The 22,750-nt window shown below is 43.6% G+C and overlaps 1 protein-coding gene across 1 annotated transcript in view; it reads left to right on the top strand.

Moving 5' to 3' along the window:
- LOC110084026 (heparan sulfate glucosamine 3-O-sulfotransferase 3B1) overlaps window positions 1-22,445 on the top strand; it is a 36,243-nt gene extending 13,798 nt beyond the window's left edge. Inside the window, exon 2 of the mRNA XM_072990412.2 lies at window positions 19,212-22,445. Within this exon, the coding sequence (XP_072846513.1) occupies window positions 19,212-19,830 (619 nt within the window). The 3' untranslated portion in view covers window positions 19,831-22,445. The remainder of the gene's footprint in view (window positions 1-19,211) is intronic.
- The last annotated feature ends 305 nt before the right edge of the window (window positions 22,446-22,750 follow it).

The raw sequence follows: 22,750 nt of genomic DNA, 5'->3' as shown, positions 1-22,750 counted from the left end.
GCAAACAGTTTTTCAGAAAATCTAAAACTATCAGCAATAGCTATACAGTAAGGGGATGGGTGCAGGAAAATGGTAGCACCCTCAGATGGGGAGAACGCCTTCCAGAGTCTATTCCCTTATGAGTAAATGCCTCAGCAGTGAAGCATCAAGTCATGATAAAAATAAATTATGCATATACAGATCTACGTACTTAGGTTTTGATACCTGACACTGCATTCTACAGAGTGGTCATACAAGGATGTTCATTTTCCCCTGTGGAACTTAAAGCATCTCACCTGTGTAAACAAAACTATGGTGATACATTGGGAAAGGATTGCCTTTAGTTATGTGGAAGTGAGAAAGTGCCTTCAGAGATTTGGGTTGGAACTCATGATGATGTGACTTCATTTTCTCTTGGAAATCTAAGCAAACAACCAGCAAAGACCTGATTGGTGATGTGTACTTAGTGACGACTGTCTCATCCTTGGGTTTTAGGTGGACTCTGGATCAACAATCCTTTGCTCATGGAAATGATCCCAAGCTACATATTGCAAACATCCCTGCATGACAAGCCAATAGTGGATGACTGTTTTGATAGGGAGAGGAGCATGCTGCAAGACCAGCCTCTCATGCAGGCTGAGGCAGCCTTCTTAAGATAGATTCTGGTATTTGGACATTCTTATTATAACTTGTGTGGGATCTGGCATTTGAAAATTCTCTCCAAGGCCACAGAATGTCCCACGCAATGTCTCCTGGAATGCAAGCATCATCTCTTTCATGTGTGGTCCAATATCCTGGGTTCAGTTGTCCTTCGAGAAAGGGCAAAAGGTTGCCCAACAAATGATATATTAAAATATCAGGCAAAACCAGGTACGTAAGTGGGTGGGTAGGTGGGTGGGTAGGTAGGTAGGTAGATAGGTAGAAATTAAGCAAAAAAACCCACAAATGTTGTGGCACCTTAAAGGCTGCCATATTTTAATATGAGCTTTTGTGGATAAAATCCACCTCCTCGGACATTAATTATAATAATGGGAAAAGCAGGCTACAGAGTTGTGGGTAGCAGAAAGGCACCTGCATATTACATCAGTGCATGCAGATGTAAGCTATTGCACGGGATACATATGTTGCTACAGCACTGCAGTGAGCCTTATTGAATGAGGCATCATTCAGTAAGCTGTGCAGCGCAGTAAACTAAATCTTCTGTCCTTGGTTTCATGTTTTCTCTGCTATCGGACAAAATCCCCCGGTAACAATGCTTCAGCCTCATTAAGAGGCATCATGGGGTATTGTGCCCATCACAGTGAATAGCTGCCTTTTGTGAGTCATTCTGTCTCACCTTCTCGTGTTCTGCAGCTCTGGTGAATGTCTCAACTTTTTCTGACTAGAAGGTTGTAAGAATTTTCTTGGGTGAGCCTGAAATGGAACAGAAGCCATAGAGCACTCAATACAGCAAATAGCTGGCAGGTAAGTTGGGAAGAAGTATGAGGAGTTGGAAAAGTCCATCTTGCAGAAGTGGAATTTTCTTTCAGTGACAGTAAGGAAAGAACCCAAATATCAGTTAATGGTTGAGCTTACAATTGCTTAAGTCCTTTCTTAAGGAGAGTTGAGAGACAGGGTAGATCTGGCAAAGAGAAGGATAGCTGGTATATCATTTCTCCTGTGTCTTGAATCTAACATGTTATGTTTTTGATGCAGATCTATGTGTGTCAGTTTTGATCTCTTTCCATTTATAGGCCTTCGGTTGCCTAAGGAGCTTAACCTTTGTCTAGTGTGCAGTTGATCTCTTGGTACTTGTGGGGAGGCAGAGTAGGGCAAAGACTAGCCAGGAACAGGGACAAGCTTTGATGGAGGGACATCGAAGTGGGACAGTAGGCTAGCATTGTGGGACAGTGTGATAGTAGGCTAGCATTTCAGCCTTGATGTAAACTGATAGGAGCAGGGAACCCTTGCCTTTTTGCAAGACTGGCCAACCTCCTGATGGCCTCCTATGATCTAGTAGGGTTTAACTGTGTTGGTAAGTTAGAGAGCTTTTCTGCCAAGGGGGCATGGTTTTTGCTATCTTGGGACGCAGCTATTGGTGGTTTTGGAATCTCTGTACCACAGTAAAGGAATGCAAAATGCACCAAGGGATTTTGCTTGCACAAATATTCCACTTTTGAGCTGCCCCTCCCAGTCTTCTGCATGAGAGTAGGATAGTTTGTAGCATCTACCATGTAAGTTTCATGGGGGTGCCCCTTCCTCCCAAAATCTGTCCCTTCAAACCCTTTCTTTTCTGATGATGGAGAGATCAAACCAAACCAAAAGCTGTCTCATCCTTTCTTGTGAAAATGAAAGTTAAGGGACCAAATGCCAGTGTGGAGGTGTAAGTAATGATGATGCTTGTGATGGTGTGGCCCATTTGATGGCCATCTCTTCGCCAATGTGATCTGGAGTCCCTGGAGATGATGTTGTGAAATCAGTGTTTAGCAGCAAACAAACAAGCAATCAATCAAATGATTACTTCCTCTTTGGAGCAATGAGGAATTGGACAGGAGAGGTGGGCATCAGCAATAGGAAGGGGGGGAGTGGGCAGTCAGAGTTTATCACACCTGCAAAAGGCAATAATGTGAATTTATATGAAGGGAGAAAGAATTCTGAGACACAATAGCATTCCATGCTCCTTACAGTGAAATAGAGACAAGTAATTTTCTAGTCCCACTCTTATGTCTAAAGAAAGTGGATTTGTCCATGAAAACTCACATTAAAATACAGCACTTAGTCTTTAAAGTGCCACGGCATTTTAGTCTTCTTTGTTATGTATTTATTTATTGATTTGATTTTGCCGATAAGTAATTTTCTAGTTCCACACGTACAGAGCCCACTTCCACTCCTGAGTTCCAAGTTTATGTTGAAGGGTTACACCCGCAGTGGTAGCAGGTAGGTTTGGCCCTTTGCAACTTGGGATGATTACCTGAGCACACTTCCCCCTTTGGAAAGGAATCGTGTCCACACTTCTTTTTAAGAAAAAAAAAAGTTTGTATTTATTCTAAGAATAAAGTTTGGAATGGGAAAGGTGATAGAAGTTCTGACTCTACCTAGCTAGGTTGGAGATGTCAGGAATTGTGGCTTCCCTGTCCCGTCTAGAAGTCAAAGTCAAGATGTCTCCTTGGAGCCACAGGAGAGACACAGGAAGGGTGTGGGAAGAGACATCAGCAAGCTCGAGAATAGCAACATAAGGTGAGAGGAAGGTCAGCACAAGTCAGAGCAGGTAAAGGAGAGTTTAGAAAATCAGAAGAGCTCCTCTCTCTCCCCTCTTCCCCATGCAAAGACATGTGTATCTCTTGAGCGTAAGCTGAGTTGCACCCAGTCACTTCCAGCGTTTTAGATCCTCCTTTTTTCCAGATGGACGTGAGGGTAGCGAATCCACGTTCTCTAGATCTTGGAGCCTTTCTGTCTAACCAGCCCCCAGTTCATCCCCCCCCCCCCCGATTCAACAGCATTGCTTCCAGAGTCTTCGTTCTTCCTGCCCATCCCACAGTTTAGCTTCACTTGTGTGGGTGTGTAAACTTCCCAGTGAAATTACAACCATCCATTCCATAAGGCTGCTGCATGTGATACATTGCTATGCAGCAAAAGCTCCATGAACCTGGAGGATTAAGCTTTGCGGGGGGCCTTGGCATGATTCAAATTCCCTTCCTCTCCCCCCTAAGAGCAATTGCTACCCTGTAAGTGGCAGCTTCCGGTAAAGCCGAGAGGAAGCAGTGAATGAATGTATCCTGACAAACAGCCAATTCCTTGATAATGGTGGCCAGAGGGGAGTCTTTCTTAATTATAACCTTGCTCTGTCCCTGTCAAATTACTGAGCTGGAAATGCAGAGTCTTTCATTAAAACTTATCTATGTAATTAGAAATTATATATACCTACAGCAGAGAGCACCTTCATGCCTCAGTCGCTCTCTTTTAAAGATACCTTGATGCTATCTGTCTTAAGCCAGAAGTACAATCTGCATCCAATTTTTCTAGATAGCGGAGACTTTTGGTTTCCCACAGGAGAATGTAGGCTATTTGCTGCCCACTCTGGCTCAGCTTCCAGGTCTCTGAACTCTTCTCACCTACTTCCAAATGCATATCATATGCATCTTTCCTGCTTGAGCAGCTGTCCTTGTATGTGTGCACCTTGTTTTCAGAACCGAGAACCTTTCCCTGTTAGGACTCTCCTTTTGTCAAGCTTTGCTTAGAGCTAGGCTAAACACAAGAGCAGTCTTGCTGGATAACACCACAGGCTGATCTCGTCCACCAACCTGTTTTCTGTGGTGGCCAGTCAGTAAAGAATGTAACTTGCAATTTTGGCACCTGTGGTTTTGCAGCTCCAGGTTAAGCTTGGGTGGGGTTAGGGGAGACTGACAGACATGGGAAGAAGATGGAAGCAGGGGAAGGAGCATTTGGGGCTGAGCATGTGATGGCCAGATTGGTTCTGTGCTGAGCTTACCAGTTTTGTGTTTCCTTTTGTATCAGGGAATAGCTATTGGAGCTGGTAGGCACACTTGATTTGGGTGGATTGGTGCCATTCTGGCAGCAAATATTGACAGGTAAATTTCTGTACTTTCAGTGGCAAATTTCTGCGCCCTGTAACTTTCAGCAAACCAGGCCAAAGCCCTGAGGTCAGAGTAGGATACCTCCCACTGAATATACCATTCAGTCTTTCACCTCAGGTTTGTAGCCAGAGATCCCTAGTTATAGCTCTGCTGATCAGCTGCCTCTGATACTGGGGGTGGTGTGTGGCTTTCATGTCTAATAGTCACTGATAGCCATGTCAACACAAATGTGGCCAATCCCCCTTTAAAGCTGTACAAGTTGCACCATCCAAGTGAATTCCACATTCTGGCAGTGTGTTCTGTGAAGAAGCACATCACGTTGTCCACTTTGAGATTTCCCACTGTGCCCCTTTCTCTGGGTGACCCCCAGGTTCTAATATTACAGACCCATGTCTGGTTTTTCTGTTTCAGGCATAACTTTATATGTACAGTACATCTGGTATTGCCGCCCACAGGAGTTCTGTGGAAGAGTCAGTCTGCCCCTTTGATAGTCTTTCCCCTCCGTTGTAGAGTAGGATACCTCCCACCGTACAGTATACCATTCACAGTCTTTCCCTTCAGGTTTGTAGCCAGAGATTATTCTATTCCATTGGTCCTTCACTTATTCTGCTTATTTCCTTTTCCCTTAGAAACCAAACATTCCAACTCCCCCGTCTTGGCTTCAAGGCTGCTAACGTTTACACTTGACATCCAGGCATAGTATTCCTCTAACAAGGTGTTTGGCATGTGTATTTTCCCCCTGTGGCTAGTTATCCTATCCTGCTCTATGCTGATTGTTTTAGTTCTACAGCATTCCCATTAGAATGATCAGAAACATTTTCACCTTCATCATCCCGTAGGGATAATTCTTCCAGAACCAGGCAGTTGCAAGCACACGTCCACTTTCCCTTGGGGTTATTTAAAAAGATGCTTCATCACCTTTTGGTATTAAATATAAGCAGCCTTATTCCCTTTCAGGTCCAACCAGAGTCTTTCCCTTTTATACAGCCTGGCTTGTCTCAAAGCATTTCTAATGAATCCACACATTTGGACTACTGCCTGTCCTCTCTACACATGAAGAAGGTAGCATTTCTGAGAAAGCTGCCTATCATTACTGTATTTGAGATTGCTCATCGTCATTGTGCTCCAAGTTCACCACCCAAGTGAATCCCACATCGGGTTTTTGAGAGATGTCAGATGTTCGAGGAGTGGTTTGCCGTCATCACACACACACACACACACACACACACACACACACACACACACACACACACACACACACACACACACACACACACACACACACACACACACACACACACACACACACACACACACACACACACACGGGTTTTTGAGAGATGTCAGATGTTCGAGGAGTGGTTTGCCGTCATCACACACACACACACACACACACACACACACACACACACACACACACACACACACGCCTGCTAGTTTCCATGGCTGAGACAAGAGTTGAACTCTGTTCTCGTAGTCATCGCTACGAGACCAGCGTGGTCTCGTACACCACGCTGGCTCTCACCAATTGCCTTGGGAATGCCCACTGACACTCGCCCTGTCATTGGTGCCAGTGTGTACTCCAGCTCTGGATTAAACAGGGAAAAAATACTGTACTTGTTGGGACTATCAAGCCAAAAACAAAAGAAAAATTAAAGCAGCAACAACAAAGAAGACAAAAACATGGCAGTTTAAATGCAAACAATAAAATAAAAATTAAAAAGACATGAAGAAGACGAATATGGCTCCTTATAAGACGTGGACAAGTCCTACTGATGTACCTTGTGTTTGAGAAGAGTTGTGCTTACTTAAAGATTATAGGAGTGAAGTTGTCCTTTACAAAGAAGTTGGGAGGCTCCAATAGTCTTCCTACCCTCCGGAGGTTGCCCACATCTGTTTTAAATCAAACTAATTCCACGAGGAATTGGTCCATTCCAAAAAAGAGGGGTGGTGGTCATTTTCCTCCATCAGTGTGATCTCTTCTGTCCCACCCTCAATTGTTTTTGCAAGAGAGGACTTGGTCACACGGGGAGTGGCATGCCACTTCAGTATTCCCAAAGCCATTGTACACAGTTCTGTCTGTCGCTCCAAATCTGATTATTTGCCCTCAGCAGGGACAGACATTTTATTGTGAAACCGGGGTTAGTTTCTGCCCAGTTAGCCAAAGTACCCACGATGGTACAATACACTGGATGGCCGCCACAGCTGTGCTGTCCTTGATCTTCTTGCCTAGCCTGGCTGGCTCCCCCTGCAATGCTTTACTCGTCTCTTTTGCTTAACTGTTTACCTCAGTACTTTATTGTTGAATTTGAGGTGCTTCATCAATTGGGGTATGGTTGTGTCCATCTGATTGCTTCCTCAGTTGTTCCCTTATTTACACAAAGGATTTTAGTAAATGCCTTGACACATCTCCTTTATTTGGCTTTCCTGAGTCACTCCCAGAGAAGGCTGTGTTTCTAAGCAAAACTTTTCTCCGTCCCATTTCTTCAGAAATCATAATTTTTCTTTCTGTCTCAGGACGGACTCTACCATTAGGACGGAGCGAGACCGCTGCCTTGGAAGCAGATTTGTGACACCCTAAAAGAGAGCAGTTATTTACTGTCAGGGATTGGGAGCAGTGTTTTGGGAATCTTGTGCTTCTTGTACCAAAACAACTTGACTGATTTTGGTTCTTTGTATCCTTTAGAGGTATGGGCACTTGCTGCTCTCCCTTGAAAATGACTTAAAAACAAACAAACTGCCCAAAGCTTGAAGAACCTATTATTTGGGACTTTGTGGCCAGAGATCAAGTTGACTTGAGAATTCTAGGAGTTGTGATGGAGAAAGTAAAAATGTTCAAGGTCTAGAACCAGCCTTATTGTCTTTCTCATTGGAATGTTTAAATTTCTTTAAAGAAATTAAAGAAATTTCTTTAGAGGCGGCTGTCTCTTGACTTCAGTTTCAGCTCTCCCACCTGTAGCCCTTGCTGTTCCAGGGGCCTTGGATTTGTTCGTAAGCCTTAGTAGCATTAGATTCCTCTCCAAGCATGCCTCGTAGCTGATGTTCTGTGTTCACGACCAGGCTAATTCAATTTCAGATGCAATGTCTGTCTATTTCTATGACTAATCGCCAATCCAATAACGGGAGATTGGAGAAGGCAATCCCATTTGTATTAAAATGCATTTAAGGCTCAGTGTGCAGAGAGGATCAACAGTGTATTAATTTGCTCGACCTCTTTATTCCAGCATGAGGCAAATTATTGTGCAGCACACATTGTGTCTGGGTCACCTTCTGCCTTCAAAATAGTTTTAGAGCATGACCTTTTCAACTTTGGACGTTGTTGTTGTAGTTGTAGTAGTAGCCCCTTCTGGAACAAGAGATGTGGTTAAGAGGATATGTCTCACACCTAGTCCATGCAATGACCTCTCCAGTGAGGTTAGTAAATGCAAACTCTCTAGAGGAGTTCTTGATAACCTGCAGTAATTTGGGCTGCGGCCCTAAACACACATACTAAAAGCCCCTTGAACACAACAGGGGCTTAACTTCCAAGTAAATATACAAGGGATGGTGCTCCAAACCTTTCCATTGCCTGTATGCTGCAGTGTTTTCTTTGGTGTCTTATTTACATAGATGCTTTAAGTGGGAAAATTCTGATGAACTTGCCAAGTGAAAGGATAAGATGCCAAAAAAGAATTGTGAGAATAAATTTGAAATGAAAGGTGATCAGTATATTGTAGATATAAACAATTTTTTTAAAAAAAATTCAAGTGTATGTTGTCCCTCTTCCTTAAACATTGTATACAAGAAAGGCTACCTGAGAAGACCGCTAAGCGACATGGACTTTTTGTTCTCATGAAAGCTGCTCCTTGCGTAGTCCATTGCTATTTTTTTGCGGTAAACATAGGATCCTTAGTCTACTTTTGCTCCTTCCTCACTCTTTGCTTGCATGGGCATCTTTGCAATGCATGGTATAAATCAGAGGTGGGCAGCTGTGGCCTTCCAGCTGAATTACAACTGCCGCAACTCCTGCCCCCGTGATGAACAATTGAGGGAATGTTGTCACTGGACTCAAGACATCTGTATGGTACTTTCAGCACCCAAAGTGCTCAACATGTATAATCTAATCTATTATCCTGCCAATAATTTGCGGTAGCCAATGTGGGTTAGGACTGATTAGGACCCAGGAGAGTTAAGTTCAAATCCCCCTTCCGCCATGAGAAGCTTGCTGAAGGTGTGGCAGTGTTAATCCACTCCTGTAAAACTCTACTTGGGTCACTGTAAATCAGAAATGACTTGATTGCACATAATACACAATCTTATGAAATGACTGCAAGTCAAAACTCTTAGCCCTTGTTAATGTGCATGTCTGTAATGTGTCAGCCTTGCAGATGTCTGGAGGAATCCTGCTTTCTGAAAGTGCAATAGGCAAGGATGGGCAGAAGGGTGTACTTCTGCTTCTACTGCTGGTCCGAAAGACCAATGACTTTATACTGTGTTCTGTGGTAATACTTCCAGCATTCCATGCAGCATAAAGTGTGTCCATGTACTTGTCCAGACCAGCTGAAAAGGATGACTTGATCCAGTCTTTTTCTATCTTCTTATCAGAAATTGTGCTGATAAAACCTTTGTGAAGAGAACAGGACTCTCTTTGAAAGTAACTGTAGCTGGAGGTCAGTGGGTAGTTTTTAAGGATGTTCAGAAAGTTGAGTGCTCAAATCAGAAGAAACTGGGAAATCAGAATTTCTTCTGGTGATCCGATTGCAGTCTTCCAGGAGATTGGGCTTGTCAAAAAAAAAAAAAAAGAAGTTTTCAGGCAGTTTTTAAGACTAGCTGCCTCTGTCAAGAAATCCCCCCTTCTCTTCCCTATATTACCCTGTTTGACCTTTCCCAGTCTCCCCAAGGTGGGAACCCTGTTGCACATGGAGAAATCAATGAAAAGGCTTTTAAGCAGCTGCTCCGTGAGGGCTTGGTCCACTGGACCAAAGCACTGTTGGATAAATAGAACAGCTTCTTCCGTATTGAGAGCTTGTTCATCCTTTTGTGTGCTTTGCCACCAGGGCAGTGTTCCTGCCTCCCATGCAGGCAGGCTAGAGACAAAAAGCTGGTAGCTGGCCTGTCACATGGTGGCCACCATGTAGCCAATCCTGTTCTGGGGTTTTAACTCCACACAATGTTGTAATTGGCTTCTCCCTGGCAGTATGGCTTCTGTACTGTTCAAAAGCTACCTCCCTTATCAAACCTCAGCTGAGAGAGGGTGGCAGGCTGGGTCTTCAAAGGGGGAGGACAGAGACCGATTGTGAATGGTTGTTGGAGTAGCAATAGAAACAGGGTGAAGAAGCTGACAAGTGGTGGGCTGGCTGCTGTAGGCCCAGGTCTCAAAGTAGCCCACAGGGGTGGAAGCAACATGGCTGCCCCAGGAAGTGGAAATCTCCTTCTGGAGCAGGAAACAAAAGCACATCTAAGAACTCCTCTATGTCTAGTCCTTATTGTTCAACATCTCACAGAGAGCCTGTCTTTCTGCATGCTCCTTATTTGTCTCCTTCCCCTCAGCAGTTCCACTTGGGAAGTTTTTAGCTTCTTCAAATAAAGACACTAAATCCTGCCCACACAGTGGGGTCATCACAGCAAGCTGCATATCCCCCCTCAGACAGATTATCGTCTTCAGTTGCTGGGACAGACAGCTAAACCTCTTCAGTGGCTGTTCACAAAGGTGTTCAGGCCATGTGCTGTTTAATTTATGTGAATTCCCTGATCTAGAATCCTTCTGTACAAAAACATGGGTGGTGGCGGTTTGTCACTTACCTGCAATGGGGAGCCTTGACAAAACAAACAGATATCTGTATATGTAGGTGTTTTTAAAAGTTCCCCAGTTCCTGTAGAAATTTAAAGAGTTATTTTCTTGGATTATTCTAGTATTTCTGGAGCATTTCATGCATTAGTAGTGATATGAATGCTACATCCCACATTCAAAAGCTGTGGCCCTATAAAATGGCCCTTGGTCCTTATAAGATGGGCAGTATTCTTAAGTACATCCTGTTTTCGTTGCTCTTGAACAACACCCTGCTAGATGTGTTTTGATACCATATGGTAGAACATATGGTGGATTAGGCTATCAGTGGCTAATAGCCATGATGCCTATACATTAGCTCCAGTATCAGAAACAATATGCTGCTGAATACCAGCTGCAGGGGAAGATGAGTCAAGATATATCCTGCTATGGGCATCTCAGAAGCATGTGGTTGGCCACTGTGCAGGCAGAATGAGGTGGGCGCTTGCTCTGCTCCAGTCCAGCACTCCTTACATTCCTCGTGGTTGCTCCAAGTTATTTTCTTTTCCATATTGATGCCTCTACTCCTGAAAACATCTGTACAGAAACCCCATGGGTTGTGTAACAATTCGAGGACTTTTCAAGCATGTACAGGGCTGTTACAAATGTCTGGTTGAGCCTAAGCTGATTCATGGAGCGCACTGGTGAATTCAGGAGAGCATCATTCTACTCCAGCTATATTGTGCAGGAAGAATTAGCTAAAGTAAGCCAGGTCTGTTAACACTGAAATGAAACTTTGATATGCTATTATAAGTTAAAATTTAGTAAGGACTCCTGCAAAAGCCATTATAATAGATATTTAGTTCTAGATGGATCACAGTCTAACATCAGGAACAAAACAAGGTTGTGATCTCTGTGACTTTGGATGTACAAGCAAGGGCAAAACTAGATGTGATCCATTCATGTGCACTCTTGCACATCTATTTTTTTTATTTTTTCTTCCTTGCAGGAATAAGTCATTTGTTCATGGTCATCATACAGTGGTTCAGTATTATCCATGTGGTTGCTTGGGGTTTTGCTAAGGGTATCATATTGTCACGTGAAACATTTTAGTTTAACTGAATTCCTCCAAAAGCAGATTGAGATGAATCATGATAGGAGCCCCAGTCCAGTCATTCTTGCTCTCAGTGCTGGAACCACATGAATGGGAGAATCGCTGAAAGTGGATAGCCCTCTTCAGTATGCACTTGGGTCAACTGAGCTGAGGAGCTGGAACCCTTCCCATCCTTTCCACTGGAGTTGGCCAATTGCAGACTTACAACATGTGCTTGAACTCCCAGTGGTTCTCACTGCAGATTATGTTGGCTAAGGTCACATCCACACACAGAGGACCCTCATCCCCACCCCACTTTCTGTCCTTCAGTGTCCTGATGATAACTTGGTTGCTTCTATGTGAGGTGCAGATTTGTTAGATGTAGAATAAACCCTGTATAGAAGACTGTTGCCTTGCTCTCTCCTGTTCAGGAGCTGGAGGACTGGCTTTTTACTCAGCTTTGAATCTTCTGCCATTTACTGTCTAATGCCCATTAAGTCAGTCCTCACTGAATTGTAGGAGAGTTAAATTTGCAACAGGAGCGATTAAACTAATCTGGCTACATGGGAATGGGGGCCAATTAATCACAATGTCCAGACTACTCCAGTGTTTTGGAGCTGCCTCTAATTTTACATTCCTTCTTGGCCACTTGAAAAGCTTCTGTGTTAGTCTTAACTTCTTTGAAGCAGCTCGTATTGAATTTAAATGTATTCACTCACCCATGATTGCTGCCGAAAAGCGCTTGTCTATGCTGGCAACCCAGGCAGGGGTTGGGGGTGGGGGAATAATGTCTGAACAGTGTAGTGGTATAATTACAGCTGGATCAGCAGATTGCAGAAGTTTTACTCCCTTCTTCTTCCTGTGGATAGGTGGCAATCACAGGCAGCTGAATTTGGATTAGGATGGTTTTGCAAAGGCATCAGTGGTTCCTGCATATGTGCTCAGGTGGATAAGATCCGAGGAGGTTCCTGCACACCTAAAATCCAATGCTGGAACCAAAATGTCCAACACAGTTGGGGGTATAGCATAGACTATTGTAATGGGTACAAGTCCTGCCTTCATTTAGATTCCTCATTCAAATGACTTGTGGGTTGCTTCCTTAATAGCCTGTACACGCAAAGTATAAAAGTTGCTGATGTCTGTGCTTTTCTTTTACTGTTTTTAAGCTCTTAAACAGAGGGGAAACTTATGAATAATGCAGCTTCAGGGAGCAAAGGGATTAATGAATGCACAGCTCCCATTTGGTCTAGATGGAGCCGGCATCTTCATCCCATCTCTCTTTGCCAACTGCAGAAATGAAAGGGGGGGGGGTCACTCAGACTGCTGTAATCTTTGTTCCACACCATGTGGACATCGTGTCATCTCACAGAGGGAATACAGAATGGTGGGTGGAGACATACGGTTCTTTGTCCTGGAATATGGGATGACCCCTTTTTTTGGGTTGTGCTTGTGGGTAAGAGTAAAATTTTGGGAGAGGGTGGAACAGCAACCATAGTTAAGTCCATTATTGAAGAATAGAAAAATTAACAATTTTGAAAAGAGCCTTTGTGTGGAATGTACATTGGCCAGTATTAGTTCTCCCCCACACCCCCATTTCTCCCCTTACACACTGACTTCAGATTGGCTCTGGCTGTTCTGGTCCATCTTATTTCCAAGAAACCCTTTGCCTTCTCCTTCCTGTATGTGACCAAAAAATAAAAGGGTGGTGGGTAGTGGGGAGGGGGAGAGAGAAGAGAAACCTATACAGGAAATGGTTGAAATGGTTACAGAGATTATTAATGACCCACAGACCCAGCTAGGTGAAATGAATTCCTGATAATGATGAGAGAGTATCTAAAGGAACTGCTCTATAAACAGCAGAGGACTTTTAATCCAACCACTTATCCAATTGTCATCACTACTTGTTTTCCATTCCCTCTTGCTGCTTTCTTTCCCCGGCTGGTATGAAATCATTGTGATCTTTAAGTGGGAGCTACTTTAGGTGAATCTGACAGCAAATGAAAGGGTCCTAGAGTGAAGCAGAAGGCATAAAGATACCCTCAGTTTTATGAAGAGTAAGGAATGAAATGAGCTTCTCACCCTTGGAGAAGAGATGATACTGATAGAGACATTCTGCAGAAAACTAAAGAAAGGGAAGTCATCAGACGAGCCCCCTTCCGCTTTCAGACCATTGAGTTGCCTCATCCCACCATGGCCAGCTGTCCCCACTTACCTTTCTCACCATTTTACATAGTGTCTTCTTACTATTCAGTCATGTGTTACCACTTACCACTTGTTTCTTTATACCTGCAAAGTAGCTTCTCCTGGTCAAACCATGCAAAGGGAATATGTATTTTCTGCTATTGGTTTTCCCACCAAGTATGCAGCTCTTTCACAGAACCATGCTTGAGCAATCAGGCTTCTAAATTAAGCCTGTGTTTATGACAAAACAAAAAACAAGCTAATCTGCAATATGCAGAGAAGGCAACCCTGCTCTGATGTAAACAGATGGCTTTCACTACTTGAGGAAGTTTCATTTCTGGTGATGCACTAAATGCATCATCCATTTTGAGCCTTGATATGCCAGACTTCTTGCTGTTGGATGTGAGCATCAGCGCACTATGATCGGATGCCATGTTAGAGGTGCCCTTCAGGAGGACCCTGGCTATAGTCTGAAGGTACATAACAGTTCCTGCAAAATTCCTGCTGTTTTGCAGAAACTTCACTGGGTCTGCATTCAGCCAAGGCTTATTGCTCTGGCAGTTTGCGCCCCAGACCTATGACTAGAATAAGTCTGGGACTTAACATTATGGACTCAAATACATTCATAGGAAAAAGATGGGATATAAATGGAAGTTGTTCACTGCATTCGAGGCCCTGTGATTGTCAGTGCATACTCTACAATTCTCATGAGAGATATATGTTGGTATACATGCAGTGCTTCATGAAGTGTGAAATGGCCTCTGTTCTCTGTAGTATAGCACCTGATACTTGTGTCTCTTAAGGAGCTATCTCCCTTCTGTAAATAAGTGGGCATCTAGCTAAATGCTTTCCATATGAGTACACATTTTATGGGTGAATGCTACCCTACAAAATACAAACTGTCATCTGCACACACTGTTATTTGAGTTTTAGGGGTATATGTGGATCTCCCATGACAAGATGTTAAAAGGCCAGTGACAAGTGATGGTAGAGGATGGTCTTCCATAAAACTATTTTCTGTAGAGTAACAGTTAAATGCAGCCAAGCATGCCCTATAATTCAGAAAATGTACCAGGTTTTCAAAACTAACCTCACTGCTGAATGCAAAGGAAAGGCTTCTTGTTCTGGCAGTTTGCACCCCAGATCTATGGCTGAAATAAATTAATGTGCCCAGCATCAGCTGCCACAATGTATGATGATCCAACTTAGCCCCTTCTCATTTCATCCCTGCATTTATGATGATAATGAGGGATGTTTTATTTATTCATGTAACGTAAAGACACAAATTCCAAAGGGTCTTAGTATATGTAGATAAAATGTCATCTTCTAAGAATCTCTGAGTTAAGGAGACTTGCTAACTTGGTGTGAAACAGTAAGAGTTTTCTCTAGTGGTCGTCTTTCAACAGTCTAACTTAAAGCTGTAGTGCAAATTCAGAAGTGTGAGACAGGTACTAATAACCAGTGTTTCCTCATCCCCATTTCAGAGCAGCTCTAGCGATGGTAGGAAGCCAGCCTTGTGCTATATTTGTAGTGCTTCCCATCCCACTGTGGGTTGTCAGGAGGTAGGGTAGCTGTCTTCAGGTGTTCAAGGGAACATAGAAAGGGCTACATTCCTGGTTGTTACAGAGGGATGCATATCAAAGACCTCTTGAATATCTCCACAACCCAGGAAGGGATTAGGAATGTGTGAAGGTCTCCACTGCTTCCAGAGATATGGGGAAGAGAGGGATGGGCTGGGATTATATCTGTACTCATCATGAATTAGCCTTCGTCCATTCCTTTGGATGCCTGAACAGGGCTGATGAGCTGAAACCTAACCCCAACTATCTGGGCTCTTGAGATCTACGGACCATTGGTGGTGTCTAAGATGGTGCCCTTCCTAGAGAGTAATCAGAGTCTTTACTGAGCATGAGTGTGTGATTTGAGGACTGACATCAGCTGCATAAGTGGATTCTGCAGGGGCAGAATTATTTTTCTTCTCAGCATATAGTGATGAACCGGGTATTGGTAGAGGGCCACTGACCATTCTGGTTGGGGTGAAAAGAGTTGCTGTCCAACCCATCTGGAAGTTGCCAGGTTGGAGTAGGCTGAGACAGAAAATGAGAAGAAGGGAATCTGTATAAACAGTTTCTTCAACAACACTTATATTAAAAAATCAATTGCTGTGGCAGAATTAAGGGTAGTACATTTGTTTTAAGCAAACTTCCCTGTTTTCACTTTCCTTCTCAGTCTGACTAAAATCCTGAAGAATTTTAGTCCTTTAAGTCAAGCCCTAATGAATTCTTCGGCCAAAAACCTGCTTCCAAAGCAAAGAGCCAGATCTTACGAAGTGGGAATTCTGGTGAATACTCTGATGGGAGAGCTTGTTGCTTTTCATCGTGTAATGTGTCCTCAGGACCAAACTGGTTGCTAGACCCTTTAAAAAAGATTAAATAGATGTTTAGCAGCTGCAGCTGCATGGAGACATATTCAACAATGGACTCAATGGGTAGAGATTTTTGGTCCCATCTCTTAAGTATGAAGAGGAAGGATGTATCTCAAAGAGAGAGAGAGAGAGAGAGAGAGAGAGAGAACGAACACTCGCTTGGGGTCTCTTGCTCTGTGGCTGAGGGAAGGCTCTTCAGTTTTTCCTTTTGTGGTTTTACCGCTCTAGTGAAGGAACTCTTCATTTGGAAAGCCAGTGGAGACATCCCATGTCCTCAGAAAGTTTTTCAGTAAGTATAGATCTGATTTGGGGAGTGGTGGCAGGATGAGGCAGTCAGGGCCAAAAGTGGAAATACTTGAGAATGAAGCTAGAGTAAGGAGCCTTATCCTCGTAGGGACAAATAAGATCCCAATGTAAAAGCACCACCACATTCATAGTGCAGCAGCTCTGTCATACTCCCCAAGTCAGGAGGTGCAGGCTGACTCATTTCTTCTCCCTTCTGGTTCTTCATAAGGTGAGTTAAATGCCTGTGCCCAACCCAGGACTGGCACATTTCTTGGGTGTTTCAAATGGACAAAGGATACTGGATCCATCAGCTCCATGACTAAACTCCCATTGTTCCTACACATACACGCACATTTGAACACACAAAAAACCAACATGCATTCTTGTGTGCGCATGCACATACCACACACATACCCCCCACAGAGAGAGAGAGAGAGAGACAGACAGACAGACAGACAGACAGACAGACTTCGATTCTTGTGTTCTTAGGATAACTGGGAACTTTCTTCATGGTGTCCAAGACACAAGCTGTGTCCGTGTTCATTCTGCCTAAGCTGGTACACAAGCCACACAGAGCTGCTGCTGCAGAAGAAGAGATGTTTTCCAGCCAGGAGTCCCCACACTCATTGTATTTCACTCCATAAAAGGGTAGCTTCTGGCTCCAGAGCTTTGACCTTCCTTTCTTGAAAATGAAGGCAGACAATTGAATGTACTGTGGCTGCCTTTCAACACAAATGCTTGGTTTGGAGGTAGGAGAGAAAAGGAATAATAACTCTGGAGAGAGCACCAGGCAAAGCTTCATTGGGCATTGACCACTTGCTCTCTTTGTCTGCTTCCCTTTTTGGAAAGAAAATGACTTGTGCCTTTTTGCAAAGGCACCTGATAACTCTCTCCTGCCACCTTTCTGCTACAGTTGCATCCCTGTACACCTTGGATTCTCTGTGAGAAAGGACCCACCTTGGGTTACTTCTGCTGTGCAGGTATATGGTGCCTGTGTCACTTCAGCTTCTGAGCCCGGCAGGAGCAGTGCATGAGCCCAAGGGGTTTGTACCTTCCAGTTTGTTGTTGTAACCCTATCACAGCAACAGCATGTAAAACACTTATTTCCCCCCTTTCTCCTCCTCCTCTTCTGATCACCCGTCCCCCTCCTTTAACAAGAGTCTTTCTCCATTTTCTTTATTGGGAAGTGTCAACAGATTAGTGGAGAATCCCTCTGCGCAGGCAAAAATCTGCCACAAAAGGCATTAGGCTTTCAGCTATTGGATTACCACGTGGCCACCTGTCAACTGGCTCGGTAAATGTATCTGCCTTTGAACTGGTTCTTACATTAGAAGTCTGAGAGGCGATGTTTCTCAGGAAACGTGTGTTGCTAAATGAGTGGTTCAGCTTCCTGTGCTCAATGTTTGGGGGGAGACTTGTGGGGATTAGAGCTGTTTGAACAAGGCACTAATGCAATCAAGTCTTAAATGGTTAATGGGCAAGGGTGGCCAATCCAATTGCAGACACAGTACATTGCTTCACTTACACAAGGCATCTTGTGGAAGAAATATGAAAAGCATATTTTAGCCTCTCATTCCTCTTGATTTGAGATGGTTCTAACAAATGAAGTTGATTGCTATCGGGAAGGGTAGAAAGAACAAGGATTAGGCCATGTGGTCCCCAAGACTACGTGCATGCAAGAGTGGGTGATATCTTTTATTGGGCCACTTAACAAGTAGCAAGCTTTCATGGATGAAACCCACTTCCTCAAGCTAAGAACAACTCCTTCATGGACAGTGCATAAAAATTGTAGACAAAAGTTGATGGTATGTATCTGTGAGAATAGTCTGTTAGAGACAATCAAGGTCTTCCTGAGGCTAGTTCTCAAGGAGGTACCGTATGTGGAAGGGTGTGTATTGTGCTCATGAGCCCCTTCAAGACACATACGTTGTTGGTGTTCATGTGTTCAGTTAGAAAAAATATCTGCAATTATCATCTCTAGAGTAGACCCTTGGTTTAGAGGGTGGGGTATAAAACAAACAAACAAACAAACAAATAAATAAATAAACAAACAAACAAACAAACAAATAAATAAATAAATAAATAAGAACAGCAGTGTCTCACTTGACCTAGCCTTCCCTGACAGGACATTTTGGCCTACCACTCTGCCAGCTCCAGTTAGCCTGGGCAGTGGCAAAGTACAGTGGGAGTTGTCGTCCTAAACCTAAATAGGTTTCCTCTTGCCCTGAAGTGGCTCCCTTTCGAATGAACTGTACATTTCAGTTGCAAAACGTCAGCAAGCTTCATTTGTAGTTGTATTTAGTATTAAGCAATTAAAGTATTTTATTAGCAAATTGTCTCAACTTGGCTTCGTAAAAAATTGAAAATAGAAGTTATTGCTTTGATATGGGATAGATAGCATGTCATTTCTTGATGTGGAAAAATTGAGAGTGAACTGGCTGGAGATGGATGCTTTGTATGATTTGAAATGACAAAGGAGTGGAAAGACCTGTGAAGACTCCACCCTCTTGATATAAGCGCCAGACTTTAAAAATCTACCAAGTCTATAGCGTTGTAATTTTCATTGAAACACCCCACTGTTGCAACCACAATCCAGGCTTGTACACCTTATCTCTCTCCACCACCTGATTAGCATCTGTCTCTGCCTGTTCCTCTTAGTTCTTCCACAAATTAATCAGATCCCCACCTATCTGATGTAACAAGTTAATGCAAGCTATCCTAGCAAGTTTTTACCATTATGAAACATACCTGTGTGTATATTTGGGCCCTTTTAGTTTCTTGTGTGCTTAGTCAGAAGTGATGCTCTATTGCTTGTTGGCTGAGTAAGTAGTCTTGTATTATCAGTACCAAGAATGGTAAACCTGCAATTAATACCCTTCTGTTTTTCTAATCAACCTGTTTCTTCTCTCTCTCTCTCTCTTTGGGCAGAGAATTGATGCCAAGAACTCTTGATGGGCAGATCACTATGGAGAAAACTCCCAGCTACTTTGTCACCAAGGAGGCGCCGGCTCGTATCTCCGCCATGTCGAAGGACACCAAGCTCATTGTGGTGGTGAGAGACCCAGTCACCAGAGCCATTTCGGACTACACCCAAACTCTGTCCAAGAAGCCAGACATCCCCACCTTTGAGAGCCTGACCTTCAAAAACAGGACTACGGGCCTAATCGATACCTCCTGGAGTGCCATCCAGATTGGCATCTACGCCAAGCACCTGGAGAACTGGCTCCTCTATTTCCCCATTGGGCAGATCCTCTTTGTCAGCGGAGAGAGGCTCATCAGCGATCCCGCCGGGGAGCTGGGCCGAGTCCAGGACTTTCTGGGACTCAAGCGGATCATCACCGACAAACATTTCTACTTCAACAAGACCAAGGGCTTCCCGTGCCTGAAGAAGGCGGAAGGGAGCAGCAAGCCCCACTGCCTGGGCAAAACAAAAGGGCGGACCCACCCCAGTATAGACCAGAAGGTGGTGCAGCGGCTGCGCGAGTTCTACAGGCCCTTCAACATGAAGTTCTACCAGATGACTGGGCATGACTTTGGCTGGGATTGATGGTTGATATGGAAGCACTTGCCAGAGTTAACCCAGCCATTCAGCTTACTTCTCCCTATATCTGTAGATAGGTCTATATGTAAAATGTACAGAAATCTATTTTATAATAATTTATTTTTAATTCCTAAGCAATTAATTCACTAAGCTGCCTAACCACACTGTAGCCCATAGCTGTATTTTTATTTTTAAAACATTCCACAGTGTTGATTATTGCTATACTCATACTGTTTTGTTTCCTGGTTCAGTTTGTGCTGGAAAGTGCTTCCGGGTAATTTCTCAAATGAATTTTTTTTTAATCATAAAGGAGGAAAAAGGCAGGTGAATATGGAATAATGAGAAAAGCACAATATATATATATATATATATATTTCCTTTCCAATACGGGTACTAGACATGTTGAGACGCTTCTGTGCAGGGCCCTTCCAGTAGCATCTTCTGTCTCTTCTTAGGCCAAATCCACTTGCAATTGAGTTCTTTGTTGCAAAGGGCTTTGTGGAACTCAAGCCTTGAGGCCTAGCTGAAACAGCTGCCTTTACCGGTGGGTCTGGCACACACTGCAGAAGAGACGCCATTCTCCAGCCATATCGCTGCTGCCACAGCCACCAATGCCTGTTTGCAGAGATGTCTGCTTTCCTGTACTGAGCTCTCTCTTCCTGTTGAGCAGGGACCCACCTGTAGCCTTCTAGGTGGTTTCGGGCAGCCACTCCTTCAGCTCTTGCCATACCATACAATGACGAGGGATGATGGAAGTTGTCGCTGAACAACATCCGGAAAGCTGCACGTTGCCATCCCTGTTACAGAATCTTTGCTACAGTATGTGGGTTTATTGCCTGAATGTCTATGATTTCCTCTTATCTCTTCTCCTTTTAAAGCGGATTTCCTGGGCTGAGAACTATGCATATTTTATCCAGCTTTAACTATTTCCTGCTGAAAAAAAATGTGAAGAGATTAATTGGGACCGTTATAATGACACACACATTTAGCTCTCATCGTTTTGAGCTTGATTTCCAGATTACGCTCTTGGGAGAAAACGGTGCAGTCTGAATTTGTGTAGTGAACCCTTCTGCTCCCTGCAACTCCCACGATCACGGATAACCACTCACGCACAGGGCACCTTGCCACATGGAGCATCCTTTTGTCTCAAATTTAAAGCCCTCAAGCACTGTGTTCTGAACTGGCTATTGGTGCAGAGATGAGAGGAGTTTACTCATCGCATGGTACAGATCAGGTGTGTTTATATATATTTTGTGTGTAAATCCCCTTGATGGGACCCCCTGCAATGTCCAGATATTGTTGCCTGTCTGAACCTCACCAAGGAATTCCACAGACCCTCCAGAAGATGGCCAAGCACTGTCCTAGAGCGCATGGAATGCAACATTGCCTCGAAGTCTGGCATGCCAAACTGGACAACCTCAGGTGCATTGTCCCCAATGGAGATATTTCCATATCTTGTTAATCCTGGGGGAGCTGCAGCAGCACAGTTCCCATGCCATTATGCATCAAAACTTCGGACGCCATCTGTAAAAGAGGCATGGCAAGTGAAAATATGCATGTGTATCAATAGGTGTGTGTGTACACACACACACACACATGCATTTACAGAATCAGCCCCAAAGGTTGTAGGCTTTCCTGTAACTATCAGCCTCTGCTTCAACCATCCTTGGGGTGATTGCCAGATCAGTTCCCTGTTAAACAAGGCTGTGAGCAAAGAGCAGTTTGAACCACACTTTCTCCAACAGACTCATGTGCAACATGTGAAATTAAGCCTCTTTTCTTTCTTATCCCCACCCCCCACCCCCTTTGACACTCTGACCTACTTATTTAATGACCGTGTTGCTTTCTGGCTTTATCAAGCCATGCCACGTCCTTGAGAAGGGTGTGTTGATTTTCCATTTCAGCCTTTTTGTTTTAATGCCCTCCCCACCAACTTCTGCCCCGCTCAGAATCCCCGAGAAGCTTAATTGCTTGTTGGACTGCAGAATTTGGTGCTGGGACGTGTGCATTTGCTCTGCACAGGTTTCGTTTCTGATGCCTTCCTCAGCTGCACAAATCAGGACTGCGAAATAGTTACTGTATCTACAGACCCTCTGATAAGACGGTTGAGTACAATGATGCTCTTAATTCAGTATTAAACATTTTAAACGAACTCTGCCTCAGCAGCCCCATACAGTGGAAATGTTGGGAAACTGGTTAATTTAAAAGGCCTTACCTAAACGTAATGATAGCCATGATGAGTACCATGTCCTGTGGCACTGGGACTGCTGACCCTAAGCCTCAGTGCAATGTTGTCACTGTTATTGTTTGGTTTACAAGAAGGTACACAATCAGAACTCAAAAGTGTGGTTAGATTTTTTTTTCATATCGTTCGTAACATTAATTTATGGCTGAGTTCCATTCAGCAGTGCAGTATGTCCAGATATTAGCAATATTTTTTTTGTGGTACACCTTAGAATAGTATACATGTAAAGGAAAACAAATGGCAAGCAAAAACTGTAAATTAAGTATTTTGTGGTATGTACAACACAAATTAATTTTACACAGAGGTTTCTAGGAAAAATGGGATTCTGATACATACTATTTCTTTGAAGAAATAAAATATATTTTACCAAATTGTCGAGCTTGCCTCCCATTCCTTTTCGGTGTGTGGGCAAACAAAGGGTGTCAACTTCAATGACTCGGTCTGTTGTCTAATTCACGTACTATACCAAAACCATGGTATTAAGGTGGCCATGTGGCCTATTTTACAAAGGAGTGCCTTAAGGTTTGGTTGAAAAGATGAACCATCAGAAAGGAAAGCAGGGACCTTACATCTGGCCAAATGAGAACTAAGCTAGTACACTGGGTAAATGAAGGGCATCTGGTAACAAATTTTTCTTTTTCAGGATCAGAGTGCTGCATATTTAAATATGTAGAAAGACCT

This window comes from Pogona vitticeps, chromosome 2 (genome assembly GCF_051106095.1).
Source record: "Pogona vitticeps strain Pit_001003342236 chromosome 2, PviZW2.1, whole genome shotgun sequence".
In the NCBI taxonomy this organism is placed as follows: Eukaryota; Metazoa; Chordata; class Lepidosauria; order Squamata; family Agamidae; genus Pogona; species Pogona vitticeps.
Note: the sequence above shows the minus strand (reverse complement) of the source record. Positions and strands in the feature narration are given on the sequence as shown.